Below are 22,014 nucleotides of genomic sequence, written 5' to 3'. Positions count from 1 at the left end.
AATACATATACTCATTTGAAATTAATTCACCATGGTAAGGATAATAGCTAGTTGCACAGAGAAAGGAACATTTTCATTAAAAAAAAGAAACATACACAACTAGCAGTAGTAGGCAATATGTATAGATTTAGCAAAACATTAATGAAGAGGTAGCAGTGATGTAGAGGTGTTGCCTAATGTAATGCATCTAAAGCGAGCACTGTGTGACTTCCTGTCACTGTCTGGTATGTGGTCTATATTCACATACAACACCGGATGTAGTTTGAAGGGGAAACATCCTGTACTGTTTTGCATGAAAGTTCTCTCTAGCTCAAGTCTAGTTATACTAAATACTACGCTTCCAGCTTTATGAAATCACCAGAGATATGTTTCACAAAGGCAATAAAGAAGACTGCAGAACCACAATTCAATCATATAGACCATAGTCTGCTGCAGATCATTCTGCACGAGTCAGCAATCAGTGCAAGCCTGCAAGATTCAACCCTGTTCCCATAACTATGTGTACATACTGCAGCCATGGCCTATTGTGGAGCTTCAGCACCACCATTTGGCACCACATGTCATTACAACTTAAAATGACAGCTCTAGTCTCTCTTGCTAGACTGATGACACCTATTGCGTCAGAAACACAGAGGCCATGGGAAAAGACTGCTTCTCCTCACAGCAACATATTCAACAGCCATACAGTACCTGGTGACAGATCTCCTCCCACTGGCGGTGCAGCAGCTCTATACGTTCCTGTAGAACAGACAGGTCCTCAGCACTTATGTAGCTAGACAGGGACTCCCTCAGCACCGTCAGGTGGGCTAGGTCTTCTGTCCAGCCGTCAAACGTGTTCTCCAAGTCCTGGTCATAGGAGAGAGAACGTTATCATCTGCTTTTAATCACCCAATACTATGCTAAGCTGAATATTTTTAAAGACATCACGGGTCAATTTGAAATGGCACCGTATGCCATACACGGTGCACTCCATTTGTGTACCATTTAGGACACAGTTCATGATAGGCCTAAGCCCATCTACAGATCATTTCGTTGGACATTATGTGAGCCTGCCTGTATTCAGTATTAAACATAGTATAATAATTGTACGGTTGTTCCACGAAAAGAGTGCCTTTGATATTTTAAGTAGACATTTTGCACCAATATTGCATTTTAAAAGCCTGTTGTAATAAATTAAGTGCCCTTTAATATAGACCACATGGTGACTTAAAATAAATCAGATTTTTTATATGAATAAAGACTTGCTAATTCAGCATTTTGACATTTGGTATTTGGTATTTTATTTGGATCCCCATTAGCTGTTGCAAAAGCAGCAGCTACTCTTCCTGGGGTCCACACAAAACATGAAACATAATACAGAATGACATAATACAGAACATCATTAGACAAGAACAGCTCAAGGACAGACCTACATACATTTTTAAAATAGCCACACACAGCCTACATATCAATGCATACACACAAACTATCTAGGTCAAATAGGGGATAGGTGTTGTGCCACGAGGTGTTGCTTTATCTGTTTTTTGAAACCAGGTTTGCTGTTTATTTGAGCAATATGCGATGGAAGGAAGTTCCATGGAATAAGGGCTCTTTATAATACTGTAAAGTGGCTTGTGAAAGTATTCACCCCCTTGGCATTTTTCCTATTTTGTTGCCTTAAAACCTGGAATTAAAATAGATTTTTGGGGGGTTTGTATCACTTGATTTACACAACATGCCTACCACTTTGAAGATGCAAAATATTTTTTCTTGTGAAACAAACAAGAAATAAGACCAAAAAAAAACAGAAAACTTGAGCGTGCATAACTATTCACCCCCTCAAAGTCAATATTTTGTAGATCCACTTTTCGCAGCAATTACAGCTGCAAATCTCTTGGGGTATGTCTCTATAAGCTTGGCACATCTAGCCACTGGGATTTTCTTCAAGGCAAAACATCTCCAGCTCCTTCAAGTTGGAAAGGTTCCGCTGGTATACAGCAATCTTTAAGTTATACAACAGATTCTCCATTGGATTGAGGTCTGGGCTTTGACTAAGCTATTCCAAGATATTTAAACGTTTCCCCTTAAACCACTAGAGTGTTGCTTTAGCAGTATTAAGGTCATTGTCTTACTGGAAGGTGAACCTCCGTCCCTGACTCAAATCTCTGGAAGACTGAAACAGTTTTCCCTCAAGAATTTCCCTGTATTTAGCGCCATCCATCATTCCTTAAATTCTGACCAGTTTTCCAGTCCCTGCCAATGAAAAACATCCCCACAGCATGATGCTGCCTGGTGGTGGGGATGATGTTCTCGGGGTGATGAGAGGTGGTGGGTTTGCTCTAGACATAGCGTTTTCCTTGATGGCCAAAAAGCTAAATTTTTGTCTCATCTGACCAGAGAACCTTCTTCCATATGTTTGGGGAGTCTCCCACATGCCTTTTGGCGAACACCAAATGTGTTTGCTTATTTTTTTCTTTAAACAATGGCTTTTTTTCTGGCCACTCTTCCGTAAAGCTCTGTGGTGTGTACGGCTTAAAGTGGTCCTATGGACAGATACTCCAGTCTACGCTGTGGAGCTTTGCAGCTCCATCAGGGTTATCTTTGGTCTCTTTGTTGCCTCTCTGATTAATGCCCTCCTTGCCTGGTCCGTGAGTCTTGGTGGGCGGCCCTCTCTTGGCAGGTTTGTTATGATGCCATATTCTTTACATTTTTTTATAATTGATTTAATGGTGCCCTGTGGGATGTTCAAAGTTTCAGATATTTTTTTTTATAACCCAACCCTGATCTGTACTTCTCCACAACTTTGTCCCTGACATGTTTAGAGAACTCCTTGGTCGTCATGGTGCCGCTTGCTTGGTGGTGCCACTTGCTTAGTGGTGTTGCAGACTCTGGGGCCTTTCAGAACAGGTGTATATATACTGAGATCATGTGACAGATCGTGTGACACTTAGATTGCACACAGGTAGACATAATTTAACTAATAATGTGACTTCTGAAGGTAATTCATAGCAAAGGGGGTGAATACATATGCACGTACCACTTTGAAGGTTTTAATTTTTTATATACTTTTTAAACTAGTTATTCTATTCATTTCACTTCAGCAATTTTGACTATTTTGTGTATGTCCATTACATGAAATCCAAATAAAAATCTATTTAAATTACAGATTGTAATGCAACAAAATAGGAAAAACGCCAAAGGGATGAGTACTTTTGCAAGGCACTGTATGTTTTCTTGAATTTGTTCTGGATTTGGGGACTATGAAAAGACCCCTGGTGGCATGTACGGTGGGATAAGTGTGTGTGTCAGAGCTGTGTGTAGGTTGACTATGCAAACAATTTGGGATTTTCAACACATTAATGTTTCTTATAAATAGAAGTGACGCAGTCAGTCTCTCCTCAACTCTTAGCCAAGAGAGACTGGCATGCATAGTATTTATATCAGCCCTCTGATTACAATTATGAGCAAACCGTGCTGCTCTGTCCTGGGCCATCTGCAGCTTAACATGTCCCTCCATGCACCCTCTGTGACATTTAGGAAGATTTTAACTAACTTAATCCCAAAATGTCTCCATCATTGTAAAGCCCTAGTTATTTTGTTGCTTTGACAAAGTAATTTATTAAGATTATTATTTAGTTTGTGTGATAAGTGATTCATTTACGTCAGTCCCTCATTTTAAGATCAACCCTGTTACGTAAACTGAACTCTCATTTTAATATGGTGAAACTATTCCTTTATAAATATTTATCTAAAAGAAGCAATGAACATCTTATAGTCCAATCATATTGTAAAAGCAGGTGAGCTGGTTCTACTCTTTTTGGCAAATTTGGGGTGTTTTGTGGTGGAAAACTGAGCCAGTTTGAGCATTACACGTCAACCCTGTTACCAGTGGCGACCCGTCATTCAGGGTATGAGGCCCACATTTTTTGTGGGTTACCTGTTTTGCATGTTATTTTGGCATTAATAAGTGTCACATATCAGTTCGCAAACAAAGTAAAAAAAATAAATAAAAAAAGACAAAATCATTGAGTTAATAAAGCCTCCATGCAAACTTGGTCTCTTTATTGTTTTCTTGAGTAAGGCAGCTCCAGATGCAGGTGTTTCAGCCTAGCTGTGGTGTTGGGGCAGCCAGGTTCGTAATGTTCTCTAGTTGCGCCGTGATTGCCTCCGTGTCCTGTCACTCATGAAAGTGAGCTCGAAAATTCAAGCCCCTTGGGTGCTGCCATAGTTACATTAGAAGTGCCCATCCAAAAAGGCTCAAGGTCATTGCCACAGATAAAATGACGTCGAATCACGTTATATCGACAGTTGCTTTGATTGGACTGATCATGTCAACATCATACTTTCAAAATATTAGCTAGCAGTCATCATCATGAATCAAGTAGACAATCAATGAGTGGTTTGGAAGGGATCCTGACACGAGCCTACCAGACGAGCTTAATCACTTCTATGCTCGCTTCAAGGCAAGCAACACTGAGGCGTGCATGAGAGCATCAGCTGTTCCGTACGACTGTGTGATCGCGCTCTCCATAGCCGACGTGAGTAAGACCTTTAAACAGGTCAACATACACAAGGCTGCGGGGCCAGACGTATTACCAGGACATGTGCTCCGGGCATGTGCTGACCAACTGGCAGGTGTCTTCACTGACATTTTCAACATGTCCCTGATTGAGTCTGTAATACCAACATGCTTCAAGCAGACCACCATAGTCCCTGTGCCCAAGAACACAAAGGCAACCTGTCTAAATGACTACAGACCCGTAGCACTCACGTCCGTAGCCATGAAGTGCTTTGAAAGGTTGGTCATGGCTCACATCAACACTATTATCCCAGAAACCCTAGACCCACTCCAATTTGCATACCGCCCAAACAGATCCACAGATGATGCAATCTCTATTGCACTCCACACTGCCCTTTCCCACCTGGACAAAAGGAACACTTATGTGAGAATGCTATTCATTAACTACAGCTCAGCGTTGAACACCATAGTACTCTCAAAGCTCATCACTAAGCTAAGGATCCTGGGACCCTCTGCAACTGGATCCTGGACTTCCTGATGGGGCGCCCACAGATGGTGAGGGTAGGTAGCAACACATCTGCCATGCTGATCCTCAAAACTGGAGCCCCCCAGGGGTGCGTGCTCAGTCCCCTCGGGTACTCCCTGTTCACCCACGATGGCATGGCCAGGCACGACTCCAACACCATCATTAAGTATGCAGATGACACAACAGTGGTAGGACTGATCACTGACAACGACGAGGCAGCCTACAGGGAGAAGGTCAGAGACCTGGCCGGGTGGTGCCAGAATAACAACCTATCCCTCAACGTAACCAAGACTAAGGAGATGATTGTGGACTACAGGAAAAGGAGGACTGAGCACGCTCCATTCTCATTGATGGGGCTGTAGTGGAGCAGGTTGAGAGCTTCAATTTCTTGATGTCCACATCACCAACAAACTAGAATGGTCCAAACACACCAAGACAGTTGTGAAGAGGGCACGACAAAGCCTATTCCCCCTCAGGAAACTAAAAAGATTTGACATGGGTCCCCAGATCCTCAAAAGGTTCTACAGCTGCAACATCGTGAGCATCCTGACTGGTTGCATCACTGCCTGGTACGGCAATTCCTCGGCCTCCGACCGCAAGGCACAACAGAGAGTAGTGAGTATGGCCCTGTACATCACTGGGGCTAAGCTGCCTGCCATCCAGGACCTCTACACCAGGCGGTGTCAGAGGAAGGCCCTAGAAATTGTCAAAGACCCCAGCCACCCCAGTCATAGACTGTTCTCTCTACTACCGCATGGCAAGCAGTACCGGAGTGCCAAGTCTAGGACAATAAGGCTTCTCAACAGTTTTTACCCCCAAGCCATAAAACTCCTGAACAGGTAATCAAATGGCTACCCGGACTATTTGCATTGTGTGCCCCCCCAACCCCTCTTTTACGCTGCTGCTACTCTCTGTTTATCATATATGCATAGTCACTTTAACTATACATTCATGTACATACTACCTCAATTGGGCCGACCAACCATTGCTCCTGCACATTGGCTAACCAGGCTATCTGCATAGTGTCCCGCCACCCACCACCCGCCAACCCCTCTTTTACACTACTGCATATTTCTGTTCATCATATATGCATAGTCACTTTAACCATATCAACATGTACATACTACCTCAATAAGCCTGACTAACCGGTGTCTGTATGTAGCCTCGCTACTTTTATAGCCTCGCTACTGTATATAGCCTCGCTACTGTTTTTCACTGTTTTTTTACTGTTGTTTTTATTTCTTTACTTACCTATTGTTCACCTAATACCTTTTTTGCACTATTGGTTAGAGCCTGTAAGTAAGCATTTCACTGTATTCGGCACACATGACAAATAAACTTTGATTTGATCAGTGGCTAACTGCAAGCATTGCAAAGTAATCACTAGCCTGCTATTCAGTAGAGTGGGTGTGTGGTCCAATTCTCGGTTTAAGGTTCTCTTTTCCTAACTTAAAATGATAAACATTCAACATTGGCCATGCTGTCAAACCAGCATGATTTCTGCCGTGCTCAAAACAACTTAACTCAGAACTGATCTGACTTCATGGGCTATCTTCAACAAGATAACTGGGAAAATATGAGCTCTGACTGGGAAAATATGTTTTTGAACGGTCATCCAACTCGGAATTGTAAGTCAGGAACCTCTTTCTAGAGCTACGACCTGAAGATCACTGACATCATCATAATTCGACTTAGTTTTTTTCCGAGTTTCCAGTTGTCTTGAAAGCACCATAAACACAGAGAATGCCAGACTTTGATGATAAAATTTGGCCAAGAAGGACCACCACGCCACCTTCCTGTTAAAGTCCTGCCTGTTTGGCCCTGTCCGGGGGTATCATCGGATGGGGCCACAGTGTCTTCTGATCCCTCCTGTCTCAGCCTCCAGTATTTATGCTGCAGTAGTTTATGTGTCGGGGGGCTAGGGTCAGTCTGTTACATCTGGAGTATTTCTCTTGTCTTATCCGGTGTCCTGTGTGAATTTAAATATGCTCTCTCTAATTCTTTCTTTCTCTCTTTCTGTCTTTCTCTCGGAGGACCTGAGCCCTAGGACCATGCCTCAGGACTACCTGGTATGATGACTCCTTGCTGTCCCCAGTCCACCTGGCCGTGCTGCTGCTCCAGTTTCAACTGTTCTGCCTATGGAACCCTGACCTGTTCACCGGACGTGCTTGTTGCACCCTCGACAACTACTATGATTATTATTATTTGACCATTCTGGTCATTTATGAACATTTTAACATCTTGACCATGTTCTGTTTTAATATCCACCCTGCACAGCCAGAAGAGGACTGGCCACCCCTCATAGCCTGGTTCCTCTCTAGGTTTCTTCCTAGGTTTTTGGTCTTTCTAGGGAGTTTTTCCTAGGGAGTTTTTCCTAGCCACCGTGCTTCTTTCACATGCATTGCTTGCTGTTTGGGGTTTTAGGCTGGGTTTCTGTACAGCACTTTGAGATATCAGCTGATGTACGAAGGGCTATATAAATACTTTTGATTTGATTTGATTTGAAGTGAGCACAGCACACCAAGGTGAGTCCAAAAATGTATTGTATGCTGCTGCATAAATTATGTTATATGCCAGGGAGATTTTATACTGTAGCTAAGAAGGTAATACTAAGTGTATGTTGTGTAGTAAGCTGTTAGTAGCCCATGTGCCTCACCCTAATAATTTGGTCTATTTTCCCCTCTTAATTTCACCTATTGTTCTGACTTGGTGGTACAAATGTAGCCTATAACCTGTTTTAGAGAAATGTAATCATCGCATATTGTAAGAGTTTATTGTCTGCTTATATGCCCCCTTTATTTATCCTACGGTTCTGACGTGGTGTACTGGGAGAACACTGTAAGAACTGCCCATGTTCTGAATTCTGTCTCTGTACCTTTCAAAAGTGCTGAACAAATAGTTATATTGACTATGTCCGTCCTAGCTTGCTCATTAATGTCTTGATAGAAATAACGGATTTCCTCTTATCCACTTTATGCCAAAGTTTGTACATCTCAATTATCAGTAGAAACCACATTGTTTAAGCAAGTCAGCCATATCAGCTATGTTTTATTAAAGGCAGTAAATGATGCTGAATGAACTGTTTCGCTGCCAGACAAGGCTCCGCTGATAGCCAGGTGTAGCAGTGGTAAGGTGTTGGGACTGCTGTTGGGACTCTGCTGTCGGGACAACTTTATGTAGGCCCTAACATTTTGTGGGCACCGTTTGTCACCGTTATAGTGCAATTAATATATTATTTAGTGTTGTGGCTTTTTGGGGGTTTGCCCCACCAAGATTGACATGCTAAAATTGCCACTGCCTGTTACCCATAGATAGACAGGCTAGAAATGTTTTAACAATAAAAATGTTTTTTTTTGTGAAGATTGCATTCAATTGCCATTCCCTGTTGCACGACAAAAAGCTTCCATTCCTCCTGTCAAAAGAGGATTTATGTTTGCCAATCGTCAACCTTGTTACTTTATTTGGCACTTACTAAAGTCATTTTTTTATGAAGTTGAACATATGCTCTTTATGAAAGAATGTAAAAATATTTTTAAAAATTAGGACGAAGTTATACTTCTCAAAAGACACCGAATTGGTGGAAAAACCCAGTAATACAATCCATTTCCTGATTACTTGGATCATGAACCGCAATGCCATGTAATGACCTTGGCTATTATGTTCATCACATCCTTAATGAGTCAGTACTACAGACCAGCTCTCGGCATTGGTGCGGGGAATGTTGGAGAAATGTTGTAATTAGATCAGACCCATAAAGGTGCCAAGTAAATTTGGCTATGTTCTCTCTGCTACCCCACGGCAAGCGGTACCGGAGCGCCAAGTCTAAATCCAAGAGGCTTCTAAACAGCTTCTACCCCCAAGCCATAAGACTCCTGAACATCTAGCCAAATGGCTACCCAGACTATTTGCATTGCCCCCCCCCCAACTAACCGGTGCCCCCGCATATTGACTCTGTATCGGTACCCCCCTGTATATAGTCTCACTATTGTTATTTTACTGCTGTTCTTTAATTACTTGTTACTTTTATCTCTTATTCTTTCCGTATTTTTTTAAACTGCATTGTTGGTTAGGGGCTCGTAAGTAAGCATTTCACTGTAAGGTCTACCTGTTGTATTCGGCGCATGTGACTAATAAAATGTTATTTGATTAAATCAGTTAAACATACCTCCAAAACAAGGTGTTCTAAAGCCTCTAAAGTCATTATTGCCAAGAATAAAACCCACTATTCAATGCGAGTTTCTGAACATAACTGTCCAGAGAAATGTGAGGACCATGTCTCAAGGTCCAATACCCAAGACGAACATTCAAAATATGTGTGAAGGAAACATCTGTGAAATCATATCACCCATACGGGATTGAAAAAGCTGTCTGTTATTGTACTGTGCTGGTTCACATACCCCTTACTTTTAAAGATACTGTACTTCTCTAATTATCACACAATATTCTGAAACCTATAAAATCAAAGCACACTGGTGATATGTGGTTTTTGTACACCTCTCCAAGAGCACCGGACTCAGGCTTACCTTGCAGCGCATCTGTTCAGCCTGCAGGTCCTCGTGGTGATCAGGGAGGGGCTGAGAGAGCTGCCGTTTAAACGCTCTCAGCTTCTCCAGAGAACCCTCTATGCCTCTCTCACATCTCTCCCAGTCCTGTGGACAACAAACATATCCACACACAGTGTGTCGGTACTTAAACATCTTCTGTTAACGTCGTAGGTTAAAATATGTCCTCAATCAATCAATCATTCAGGACAATAAGAATGCCTATAATTGCAGTTGAAGTGAATAATCTACTTGCAGTTAAAAGGTAAACCTACAAGAAGGTAAAGTTAAAGGTACTGTGTGTTTAATGTTACAGTTTGGTGCAGTGTACCTTTATCAGGTTGGCCAGCTCTCTCCTCTGTTCTTCCAGGCAGATGTTGGCATGTCTCCAGCGGTCCTGGATGCCTGTGAGCTCTCCCTGCAGAGACACCTCCACCCTGCTGTCTGCAGACAGGAGAAGCTGCTTCCCAGCCTCCACAGTCAGGATGTAGCTGCCCTGCTGCCGCTGTAGGACCTTCTCTTTCAGCTGGAGGAACACAGAGACACAGTCATATTGGTGAGAGTGAGTTGTGGTATAAATAGTCACACGTTTTAATATTACCAAGAAGTAGGTAGCTAGGGTCATGAGGTCATCAGAGTGAGTTGAGCCAACAGTACCTGAACTGCGTCCAGCATGGATCTGGCCTGCTGCAGGGGTACAGGCGCCCCAACCTGTAGGGCCTCGGAAGGGTGAGAAACCTCCACCAGCCATTTCCTCAGCTTCTCTGCCATCTCCCTGTAGCGCTGCCACTGGCGGACTAGGCTGTCGATGATACCCCGCCTCTGTTGGGTGCGACGCACCACACCCTGCCACTGGTTACTCAGCAGTGCCAACTTCAGGTTGAATTCATCCCTGCATGAGACAGAGGACATTTACAGTAAGGTAAGGAAAGATTAGATGGATATACCGTAGAGGAGTCATACAAATCTGACAAAAATGACCATGTTTCCACCAAGGCACTCATCTACAGTGGGGGAAAAAAGTATTTGATCCCCTGCTGATTTTGTACGTTTCCCCACTGATAAAGAAAGGATCAGTCTATAATTTTAATGGTAGGTTTATTTGAACAGTGAGAGACAGAATAACAACAAAAATATAAAGAAAAACACATGTCAAAAATGTTATAAATTGATTTGCATTTTAACCTGTTATGGCTAGGGGGCAGTATTTTCACGGCTGGATAAAAAACGTACCCGATTTAATCTGATTATTACTCCTGCCCAGAAACTAGAATATGCATATAATTATTAGCTTTGGATACAAAACACTCCAAAGTTTCTAAAACTGTTTGAATGGTGTCTGTGAGTATAACAGAACTCATTTGGCAGGCCAAAACCTGAGAAGATTCTGTACAGGAAGTACCCTGTCTGACCATTTCTTGGCCTTCTTTGTCATCTCTATCCATTACAAAGGATCTCTGCTCTTACGTGACACTTCCTACGGCTTCCATGGGCGCTCAGAGCCCGGGAAAAAGCTGAATGACGTAATTCAAAGCCCTGGCTGAAACACATGAGCGCTTTTGCTAAGTGGTCTATCAGAGGACAAAGGGCTTAGGCGCGTGCACTGGCCGCCCCCGTCTTTCTGTTTTTCCCTCTATTTACCGAAAAGCAGATTCCCGGTCGGAATATTATCGCTTTTTTACGAGATAAATTGCATAAAAATTGATTTTAAACAGCGGTTGACATGCTTCGAAGTACGGTAATGGAATATTTAGATTTTTTTTGTCACGAAATGCGCTCGACCCTGATTTACCATTTCGGATAGTGTCTAGAACGCACGAACAAAACGCCGCTATTTGGATATAACGATGGATTATTTGGGACCAAACCAACATTTGTTATTGAAGTAGAAGCCCTGGGAGTGCATTCTGACGAAGAACAGGAAAGGTAATAACATTTTTCTTATAGTAAATCTGACTGATCATTTCTTTGTAAGTGGGCAAACGTACAAAATCAGCAGGGGATCAAATACTTTTTCCCCCCACTGTATAGCTTTGTGAATGATAAGAGACAAGTGTACATCAAGTTAAGTCAAGTTTATTTAAAGTGCATCACATGGGTATCATGATACAGTTGAAGTCGGAAGTTTACATACACTGAGTCATTAAAACTTGTTTTTCAACCACTCCACAAATGTCTTGTTAACAAACTATAGTTTTGGCAAGACGGTTAGGACATCTACTTTGTGCATGACACAAGTCACTTTTCCAACAATTATTTACAGACGGATTATTTCACTTATAATTCACTGTATCACAATTCCAGTGGGTCAGAAGTTTACATACACTAAGTTGATTGTGCCTTTAAACAGCTTGGAAAATTCCAGAAAATGATGTCATGGCTTTAGAAGCTTCTGATAGGCTAATTTACATCATTTGAGTCAATTGGAGGTGCACCTGTGGATGTATTTCAAGGCCTACCTTCAAACTCAGCGCCTCATTGCTTGGCATCATGGAAAAATCAAAAGAAATCAGCCAAGACCTCAGAAAAAATATTGTAGACCTCCACAAGTTTGGTTCATCCTTGGGAGCAATTTCCAAATGCCTGAAGGTACCACGTTCATCTGTACAAACAATAGTACGCAAGTATAAACACTATGGGACCATGCAGCCGTCATACCGCTCAGGAAGGAGACCCGTTCTGTCTCCTGGAGATGAACGTACTTTGGTGCGAAAAGTGCAAATCAATCGCAGAACAGCAGCAAAGGACCTTGTGAAGATGCTGGAGGAAACAGGTACAAAAGTATCTATATCCACAGTAAAACGAGTCCTATATCGACATAACCTGAAAGGCCGCTCAGCAAGGAAGAAGCCACTGCTCCAAAACCGCCATAAAAAAGCCAGACTACGATTTGCAACTGCACATGGGGACAAAGATCGTACTTTTTGGAGAAATGTCCTCTGGTCTGATGAAACAAAAATAGAACTGTTTGGCCATAATGACCATCGTTATGTTTGGGGGAAAAAAGGGGGAAGCTTACAAGCCGAAGAACACCATCCCAACCGTGAAGCACGGAGGTGGCAGCATCATGTTGTGGGAGTGCTTTGCTGCAGGAGGGACTGGTGCACTTCACAAAATAGATGGCTTCATGAGGATGGAAAATTATGTGGATATATTGAAGCAACATCTCAAGACATCAGTCAGGAAGTTAAAGCTTGGTCGCAAATTGGTCTTCCAAATGGACAATGACCCCAAGCATACTTCCAAAGTCGTGGCAAAATGGCTTAAGGACAACAAAGTCAAGGTATTGGAGTGGCCATCACAAAGCCCTGACCTCAATCCCATAGAAAAATTGTAGGCAGAACTGAAAAAGCGTGTGCGAGCAAGGAGGCATACAAACCTGACTCAGTTACACCAGCTCTGTCAGGAGCAATGGGCCAAAATTCACCCAACTTATTGTGGGAAGCTTGTGGAAGGCTACCCAAATGTTTGACCTAATTTAAACAATTTAAAGGAAATGCTACCAAATACTAATTAAGTGTATGTAAACGTCTGACCCACTGGGAATGTGATGAAAGAAATAAAAGCTGAAATAAATACTTCTCTCTACTATTATTCTGACATTCCACATTCTTAAAATAAAGTGCTGATCCTAACTGACCTAAGACAGGGAATTTTTACTAGGATTAAATGTCAGGAATTGTGAAAAAGGTGTATGTAAACTTCCGACTTCAACTGTATGTGTATCAACACACTTTACATACTGCGGCAGTGTACTGTACCTGTCATCCACCTGTCCCTGCTCCAGCATCCTCTGGCCATCACTGATTATGGAGTGAAGGATCTGCTGACGACTGAACATCTCAGCTTGGAATAGCTGCGGAGAAAACACATTCAGATCAGAACTGCATCTTAGAAATCGACATTGCAGTAATTATTGCACTATAGCAGTCCTGATGACTCTATGGAATCCAGACGTCCCAAATCTCAGCATGCAAAGTTGGACGAAATGATGTCATCACAACCAGAACTGGTTCAGAACTAGTTGTAATCTGGATTGAAGTCACTATTACAAGTTTTTCCGCTGGGTTCACTACTGGGTTCTCTTCCAGCAGGACTCCTCCAGTACCTCATGTGCTCTCTGTTGCTCCATCAGACTCTGGTAGTTCCCAGAGATCCCCACGGCTAGCTTCTCCTCCGTCTGTACCAGGAACTCCATCCACGTCTCACACTTCTCCAGGAACGTCTGCTGCTGCAGCAGGAACGACTGCAGTTTACTGAGGAGAGACCAAGAACCAATAATATCAGACCCAAAAACCTTCAGTCAATGAAATAATTATGGGCCCGATACAGAGTTAAGATAAGTGGCCGCAACTCAAGACTTTCTCTTAAATCATTTATTGACGTAGATGGGAGAAATTCTAGTTAAGCACACAGATCTCAAGTCAGAATAAGTGCCCAATGTCATTTAATATTTCACAAATTTACCTTAATCTCTTTGAAAAAACGTCAGTCTTAGAAATTATTTCATGAACAGTTTTCAACTTTACCTGAATCTCTCGGTGGTTTGGGCATTGGCTGAGGACCAGCTCCGGTTAAGGTTCTGCATGCGTTTGATCTCGGTGTCGTTAAGAGGAAGCCGATAGCCCAGCTCATTCAGACGTTCCAGGTCAGGGGCCATGCTACTGAATCTCAGAATCTTTCTCTGCAGGGAAAACAAGAGCATAACTAGTAGTGAGTCTCAGTGACATTAACTCACCCCAGGACAATGGCTTTTTCTAATTGTCTAATATACTGTTTGTAGTCTTCTGTAGCTCAGTTGGTAGAGCATGGCACGTGTAACGCAACGGTAGTGGGTTTGATTCCCGGGACCACCCATACCTAAAATGAATGCATGCATGACTGTAAGTCGCTTTCGATAGAAGTGTATGCTAAAAGGCATATATTGTCTAAGAATGGTTTCCTTTATCGATATAATCTAAAATAATGGACCATGTAAAAGACCAGCCTAATGAGCTTCCACCATATTGTTTTCACCTGTCAAGTCTTCTCCAATGAGTGTACACGAGGAGAAGAAAGGAGCAAAGTATTGAGTTTTTGACCTTTTTTATAGTTGGATCACAGTCATATAGCTAGATCACGGTGCTGACTACCTTGAGTTCCTCCATGCGGTCCTGGATGATGGACAGGTCAGAAGAACCGTTGGGATCTTGGACCTTCAGAGCCTCCTCGGCCTCCACCATCCAGCGCCCCAACGAATCCAGCTGCTCACTGAAGGTCTCATAGTCCTGGACTCCCATCTGGAGGAGGGATTGGAGGAAAAGAGATTTATAAAAATGTATCCAGGTGAGTCCCATTGAAATGTAAATCATTTTTTTCAAGGCCAAGAGGAATGAACCAATGGCTAACGAAGCAATTGAAAATTACATTCTTCAGAAGATCTCAGAAGCATGAGGTTGCACTAACTTCTCAACGTGGTAAAAGCTTGTCTTGTTGGGTAAATCTGGTCCCATATTCCCCTGTACCTGTAGTGTAATGAGCTGCCTGCTGAGGGCCTGCTCCACGGCGGCCAGGCGCTGGGTTAGAGAGAGGTGGTCTGACTGGACGGCAGACGCTGCAGAGGTGTCCACCTGTTGCTTCAGCTGATCTCCCAGCTCCTGGAGAACCTGTAGAGATGCCTGCACTGGAACCTGAGCCCGCAGCAACTCCTGGAGAGACACCACCATACACCAACACACATGAGTGTAACAGATCGCAAATAATCTATTATCACAAAGCAATATGACCAAAGGATCAAGGATCATTGTTGACTGAAAGCTTAGGACATTAAACGCTGAAACTTGCATCTGATTCAAGTGTGCCACTTCTTTCCATAATAGACCATATAGGCAAAAAGGACTTTATGGGAGATGACAGAAAATGAATACTGAGTCCTATGCGTATGTAAAAGGATCAATCCAACACTGTCCCTGTTCCAACTCACACTGCAGTCTTGAATCCAGGTGGACACCTCCTCGTCTGCAATGTCCTTGCTGCAGGCGGTCTCCAATAGCTGGCCAGCCTGCTCCTCCTGCAGCTGGACGCTGGAGCAGCTCTGTTCATACAGCTCTTTGTAGTGCTGCCACAGCTGTAACAGGGCTTTACTGCTCCTCAGACGCTCAGAGATCTCCTCCAGCAGACTGCTCCACCTGGACACAACATACATTGATGATGAACATCTTGGATCAATGGATCCTGGATTAATAACATCAAATTGTTGTTGGATCAACTGATCAACACCGGTGGTTCTCACCCATTCATGGAAGATAAGCCCCCATGGTGGTCTTAAAGTGATCCAAATAAACAAACAAACCTAGCGTTGACGTCCTTCAGGGTATTGTTTAGGCAGTCAGACACAGACGGGTGGCACTCCTTCAGCAGCTGGTGTGTCACAGAGCCAAACTTCCTCAGACTGCTCTCCTGCTTCTCCAGCTCCTTCTGTAGGTTCTACACAAAACAAGTCACAAACACATTAGGCCAAATTCCTCCCGAAGTGTGCACTTCTCCACTACCCCTCAAATATGTAGAAGTATTGGATATCATGTCTACCATATTTCTTAAACCAAACCAATGTGTTTAGATCCTTGAGGGGGATGGACCTAGTGCACACTTTGGGAATAAGGGAGATAATTGCAATTGGGCTACTGTGTAGGTTTAACCAGTCATTAAAGATAACAGGGTGGGCAGGGGCGGAAATCCCGGGGGGGACGGGGGACACACGACCCCCCCATCCTGGGAAAAATATGATTTGCCCCCCCCAATATATCACTGTAAACATAACTATGTAATTTAAATAATATTAATAATACGCAATGAAAGCAATTGTGCTGATTCTAGACACTTAATAGCGCGTTTTTAAGTTTCAAAAGATTGCGACCCCCCCACCCTTTGCCTCACAATGGTTTGATCCACTGCCAGTTCCTTAGTTGGCAAGGTAACAGAGGGGTCGTGTCTACTGTCTGAAAGGCACTCAATGCACGTAACTGACGGGAGGTTAATCCAGTCAATCGCGCCAATGCAATGTTTTGTTTTATGTTGGCAGGGTTCACACACACACTAGCTGAATATGCAGAGCTAGCTCGCAAATATTAACTATTAAGCTAGCTAGTACCTATTCCATTTATGTGGCGTCGTCAAAGATGGAATCTTTACTATCGTCAATTTATTCCAAGATCAGCATGCAGATGATGTAAGTTAGTGCTTCAAAGTCCCTGTGATAAGGTTAGCGATAAACTGAAGTCCAAACTGAACAGAACTACACTCTCTTCTACCATTGTCTTAAATATATTTAATGGTCTCATTGCAAAAGCGAAATTGTCTCAAGGGAACTTTTATTTATTTATTTTATTTCACCTTTATTTAACCCGGGTAGCAAAGATTATAGCAAACACCACTGAAACGGAATTGGTGCTCGCTAGCTTTGCAAATTCAGCTATTGTTGGAAGCCAGCCAATATGAAACAAACTATTAAAATTACAAAAGGTTGCAGCATATGTTGTGTAAATGGTGAACTCATACAGCTGTCAACTCTTGTCACTGCAATCCGTTTCACATTTGCTAGCTACCTTTTAGATCGAAGCCCAAATAGAATGATAGAAGATAAGATGATAGAAGCCCATCTCCTACTGTAAATAACCTACACACTGTGTGTGTGTGTAGCCAGCCAGCCAACCAGGTAGAAAATGGTAGAAAAATAAAAAAGACAGACATCAGAGTATTTTTCAGTACACCAAAACGCAAAGTAAGAACCCTAGTAGCCTAATATCTCAAAGACTAGTTGATAAAATGTTCATAAGAAAGAAATTAAATTCTAATGGAAATGTTTCACAATGATGTCATTAGGCAGAGCAGGCAACAGATGGCACACAGACAGCAGAGTTGGGGACATATATGCAGGGACAGACTGGCAGAGACAGGGAGTCTCAGGTAAGTTTGTTGAGTCTTTGTTTGGCAACATGAAAGGTTCTCAATTTTTTTGGCTTGTAAAATAGGAACATAATTGGAAAATGCCATGGATACCCCCCACTCTCAACTTAAACTGGTGACTGAACTAAGATTTGTTAAAGGCAATGGTATTGCTGTTGTGATTAGTTGTGTAGTTTTGGGTACCGGTAGTTAGGAGTACGGCAAACACCTTATTTATTTTGGTTCCTCAATATACATTTACCATATTACAATGTAGGCTATGTGTTACAGCAGTACTTTAGGTGTCCCCCTCAGGAATTGCTCTTGAGAAAATTTCATGTAATTGTCCCCTCCAAAGTTGATATCAGATTTTCGCCCCTGAGGGTGGGGGAAAAAACACATTTCTAGAAGCCTGAGATGCATGTTCGTCCTAGAATTACCTGTAGACTCTCCACCTGTAGCTGTACAGCCTCCAGGGAGCCGGTGAGGAGGCGCAAGCGAGACACAGAGTACCTCCCCTCCATCAGGTAGCCGTTCATCTCCTCTGAAGACAGCTTGTACAGACTCCACTGGTCCAGCACTGACACAAGGCTGATCTTCAACTGCCCAATCTGGGGCAAAGCAGAGATGGAGAAGAACAATAAGGTCTGCACTTAAAAAGTAGTTCAAGGAGCTTACTTGATTTTGCAGTTGTGTTTAGTACTTTTCTGCAACGGGGATCGTCATAGTGGCTTAGTGAGTGTGAGGTAGTTAAAATGGGGCAGTTGCAGAGTATGCAGTAATAGGTGACTATGGGGTACTTATAGTGGGCTAGATCTATTATCACTCTCCTATACTCTCATATAACGCAGAGACAAAGCACACATTATTTACACTCTATAGAGAATTAATAGAGGATGAGGGAGAGAGATATAGAGTGAAATTAACAGATAAGATAGCTCTGCCTACAAGATGATCTAGGTTAGCCCAGGTGTGATTGACAGCTTGGAGCGTCTCCATGACGACAGCACAGGCCTCGTCTGTTTTGTTCTGGATAAGGGCACAGGCCTGCTCCTCCACGCGCTCCACCTCACCCTCCTTCTCCTTCACCACCTCCTCCATCTCCTGCAGGAGCAGTGGAAAGAGAGAGCAGTCAGAGGTTTAAGATCAACATCAAGATCAGGTACCTGATCAAGATTCTTCATTGAATAAAAACCAAACAATTGAAACCCAAAGGCCTACAGAGTATAATATACACAAGTGTAAAGAAAATATAAGATTTATATCATAAATCAATACAAAGTGTAGACAGCGAGTATTCCTACCTGACAGTCTTTGAGGGCATTCTGTACGGAGGTTAGGTCCTCTATCCTGTGTTTCCTCTTCAGCCTCTCCTCCTGAGTGAGCAGCCAGGTCTTCAGGCCCTGTATGTTGTTCTCATAGTCCAACCAGTCCTCCAGCAGAGTCTCCAGGAACTGGACCTAACCACACAACACAGCAGGGCACATAGTGATAGAATACACTGTACTGAGACAATTAAATAATCCCTCTGATCAAAACTAGTCTCTACACTCTTAGAAAAAAGGGTTCCAAAAGGATTCTTCAGCTGTCCCCATAGGAGAACCCTTTTTGGTTCCAGGTAGAACCCTGAAAGTTGAGTTTGAAAGTGGTTTGTTTTCTCTCTCACCCTCTCCATGATGAGTCCCTGTAGTAGCTGCCAGCGTCGGTTCATGACTCCAAGCCTCTCTGCAAAGTCTGTCTTGTCGCTGCGCTTGCTTTCCACATCCTGACCACTGATCTGGAGCACAGACTGGTTCACAAAGTCCACCGTCAGCTGCTTACAGATCACATCTATTCTGAAGCCCTGGGGAAGTAGAAAGAAGGAGAGAGAGAGAAAGAGAGCGAGAGAGAGAGATAAGGCAAAAGAGAAGGACAAAAAGATTACTTTGTCTAACAGACATTTGTATTCTGCGTTATCTTTTAGAGTGAGAGAGTCATTCATTATTTACGATGGGTTGTGAGAATGTACAGAAGATACTCCATTAAGACAAAAAATACTTGAAATATATATGGAATATTTTAGTCTTAGTAACCAGGTTTCCATCTAACCTTTGCATGCGAGTGAAGTACATGCCAGAAAAAAAAGTAATGACAGACCTGATGGAAACAGACTTTTCTGTAAACGTTCCAAATGTCGACAAAACAAAATACCCTAGACAAGGTGGGATCTTTTTGTGTTGGTAGTGAATTAAGCGAGAAATGTCGGTGGAAACGCTTTTATGAGCAAATATTGATATAATAATCATATCGAAATAAACTTGGAGTCACGCGATGACGTGTGGTCCACCCACTACGACTCGGGAAAGTGTGCTGTTTATTAGGCTACAGATTAAATAAGTTATGAAGAACTTCACAGGGAGGTGAAAGTGCAAGGTTGATGCTTGATGCTCCTTTCCAATAAATAATGGTGTCCTAATCTGGTGACATGATGATCGATGCTTGGCTGCCGTTGTACAAATAAAACATCTTGCTATTTTGTCCATAATAATCTCATCATGTAGGCCAGTGGTTCCCAAACTGTGGATCGTTTCTTTATTTTCTTTTTTTGTCTTTCAACTAACTTTTGAAAGTTGTAATAGTAGACAGCACAAGGTGAAATTTTGAAATTGGGTAGTGCATCATCAGTATTCCTCTATGGATTATTTTGAACCAAACCAACATTTGTTATTGAAGTAGAAGTCCTGGGAGTGCATTCTGACAAAGACAGCAAAGGTAATAACATTTTTCTTATAGTAAATCTGACTTTGGTGAGTGCTAAACTTGCTGGGTGTCTAAATAGCTAGCCCTGTGATGCCGGGCTATCTACTGAGAATATTGCAAAATGTGCTTTCACCGAAAAGCTATTTTAAAATCGGACATATCGAGTGCATAGAGGAGTTCTGTATCTATAATTCTTAAAATAATTGTTATGCTTTTTGTGAACGTTTATCGTGAGTAATTTTGTAAATTCACCGGCAGTGTTCGGTGGGAATGCTAGTCACATGCTAGTCACATGCTAATGTAAAAAGCTGGTTTTTGATATAAATATGAACTTGATTGAACAAAACATGCATGTATTGTATAACATAATGTCCTAGGGTTGTCATCTGATGAAGATCATCAAAGGTTAGTGCTACATTTAGCTGTGGTTTGGGTTTATGTGACATTATATGCTAGCTTGAAAAATGGGTGTCTGATTATTTCTGGCTGGGTACTCTGCTGACATAATCTAATGTTTTGCTTTTGTTGTAAAGCCTTTTTGAAATCGGACAGTGTGGTTAGATTAACGAGAGTCTTGTCTTTAAAATGGTGTAAAATAGTCATATGTTTGAAAAATTGAAGTTTTTGCATTTTTGAGGAATTTGAATAACGCGCCACGGGATTACACTGGTCACCTAGCCCATAGAGGTTAAGCCAGGGAGTGCTTGGGGATAAATGAGGAAGCAGCCTGCACAAAGGGGCAGAGTAGGAGAGAGCCAAGTGCGTTATGAAGAGTGGGAAAAGAGAGAGCAATATCGGTGAGATTACCCGTTGTGACCTGGACTGTTGGACTACCTCCCTTGTGTACCGGACCGGATTGACTAAGTACCCGAGTGTGAGCATTACCCCTGGAAAACGGAACGGACAACGAGAACGGCTTGTGGACTGTGAGGTGATTGGTGAATTCCCCCCTCTTCCCCAGTGTACCAAAATCCCTAATAAACTCTCCATTTGCATTATATTTGTGCTACTGGTGCATGTTTTGTTATTGAACTTGGTGACGTGGAAACCCCACACCCTTGAGCCTGTTACATATGGTGGAGAATGGGGCAACCCAAACCAAGCCCAATAACTAAACAGACACAGAGCACAATGGAAGCATTGGTGAGACAGCTGGTGGAGGCAAACATAGCATAGCAGGCTATGCATCGGGAGCTGCTGGAGGAACAGCGTCAGCAGACCTCTCTCCTGCGAGCTCAACTCAGCCAGCTGACAGTCGCCCAGGCCGGCAAAGTGGCAGGCGCAGCAGTCTCTCGTCCCAAACCTAGTAGGTTTATATTGAAGCTGATGACATTGAGGCTTACCTATAAGCCTTCGAATGGACGGCGGCTAGGGAGAAATGGCCCCATGAGCAATGGGCCAGCCTGCTAGCACCCTTCCTATCAGGCACGGCACAGAAGACCTATCAGGATCTGAGGGTTGACCAGGCGAAACATTACGAGGTGCGGAAAAAGGAGATCCTGCACCGGTATGGTTACACCCTGATTAACAGGGCACAAAGATTCCATGATTGGGCGTATGATCTTACAGCATCCCCCTGATCACAAATGCATGATCTAATTATACTGGCCAAGAGCTGACTAACTGCTAAACCCATGACGCTCACGACCATCGAAAGTGGTCATAGATACATTTTACACTCTCTTCCATTCAAAGTTATAAAGTTAGCCTGCCAAGCTAACCCACAGAGTGCAGGTCAGCTGGTGGAACTTATGGAAGGACAACAGTTTGCTTTGGAAGTCCTGTGC

The 22,014-nt window shown here is 42.8% G+C and overlaps 1 protein-coding gene across 7 annotated transcripts in view; it reads right to left on the bottom strand.

The window, feature by feature from the left end:
• LOC106603506 (spectrin repeat containing, nuclear envelope 1b) overlaps window positions 1-22,014 on the bottom strand; it is a 151,808-nt gene that overhangs the window by 24,607 nt on the left and 105,187 nt on the right. For 6 of the 7 annotated variants that reach the window (XM_082974731.1, XM_082974743.1, XM_082974740.1 and 3 more), the window contains 15 exons: window positions 19,155-19,331; window positions 18,793-18,948; window positions 18,437-18,592; window positions 17,929-18,099; window positions 15,897-16,030; window positions 15,528-15,732; window positions 15,070-15,252; window positions 14,698-14,844; window positions 14,095-14,249; window positions 13,674-13,821; window positions 13,327-13,421; window positions 10,223-10,457; window positions 9,897-10,091; window positions 9,548-9,673; window positions 691-846 (listed from right to left, as the gene is read on the bottom strand). In XM_082974731.1, the coding sequence (XP_082830857.1) occupies window positions 691-846; window positions 9,548-9,673; window positions 9,897-10,091; window positions 10,223-10,457; window positions 13,327-13,421; window positions 13,674-13,821; window positions 14,095-14,249; window positions 14,698-14,844; window positions 15,070-15,252; window positions 15,528-15,732; window positions 15,897-16,030; window positions 17,929-18,099; window positions 18,437-18,592; window positions 18,793-18,948; window positions 19,155-19,331 (2,439 nt within the window). Of the gene's footprint in view, window positions 1-95; window positions 213-690; window positions 847-9,547; window positions 9,674-9,896; window positions 10,092-10,222; window positions 10,458-13,326; window positions 13,422-13,673; window positions 13,822-14,094; window positions 14,250-14,697; window positions 14,845-15,069; window positions 15,253-15,527; window positions 15,733-15,896; window positions 16,031-17,928; window positions 18,100-18,436; window positions 18,593-18,792; window positions 18,949-19,154; window positions 19,332-22,014 lie in introns of those variants that run through there. The other variant, XM_045718153.2, reaches the window with a different exon arrangement.

This window comes from Salmo salar, chromosome 01, assembly GCF_965601325.2.
Source record: "Salmo salar chromosome 01, fSalSal1, whole genome shotgun sequence".
Taxonomy (NCBI): domain Eukaryota; kingdom Metazoa; phylum Chordata; class Actinopteri; order Salmoniformes; family Salmonidae; genus Salmo; species Salmo salar.
The sequence above is the reverse complement of the archived record's forward strand: the minus strand, read 5'-3'. Positions and strand labels throughout refer to the sequence as shown.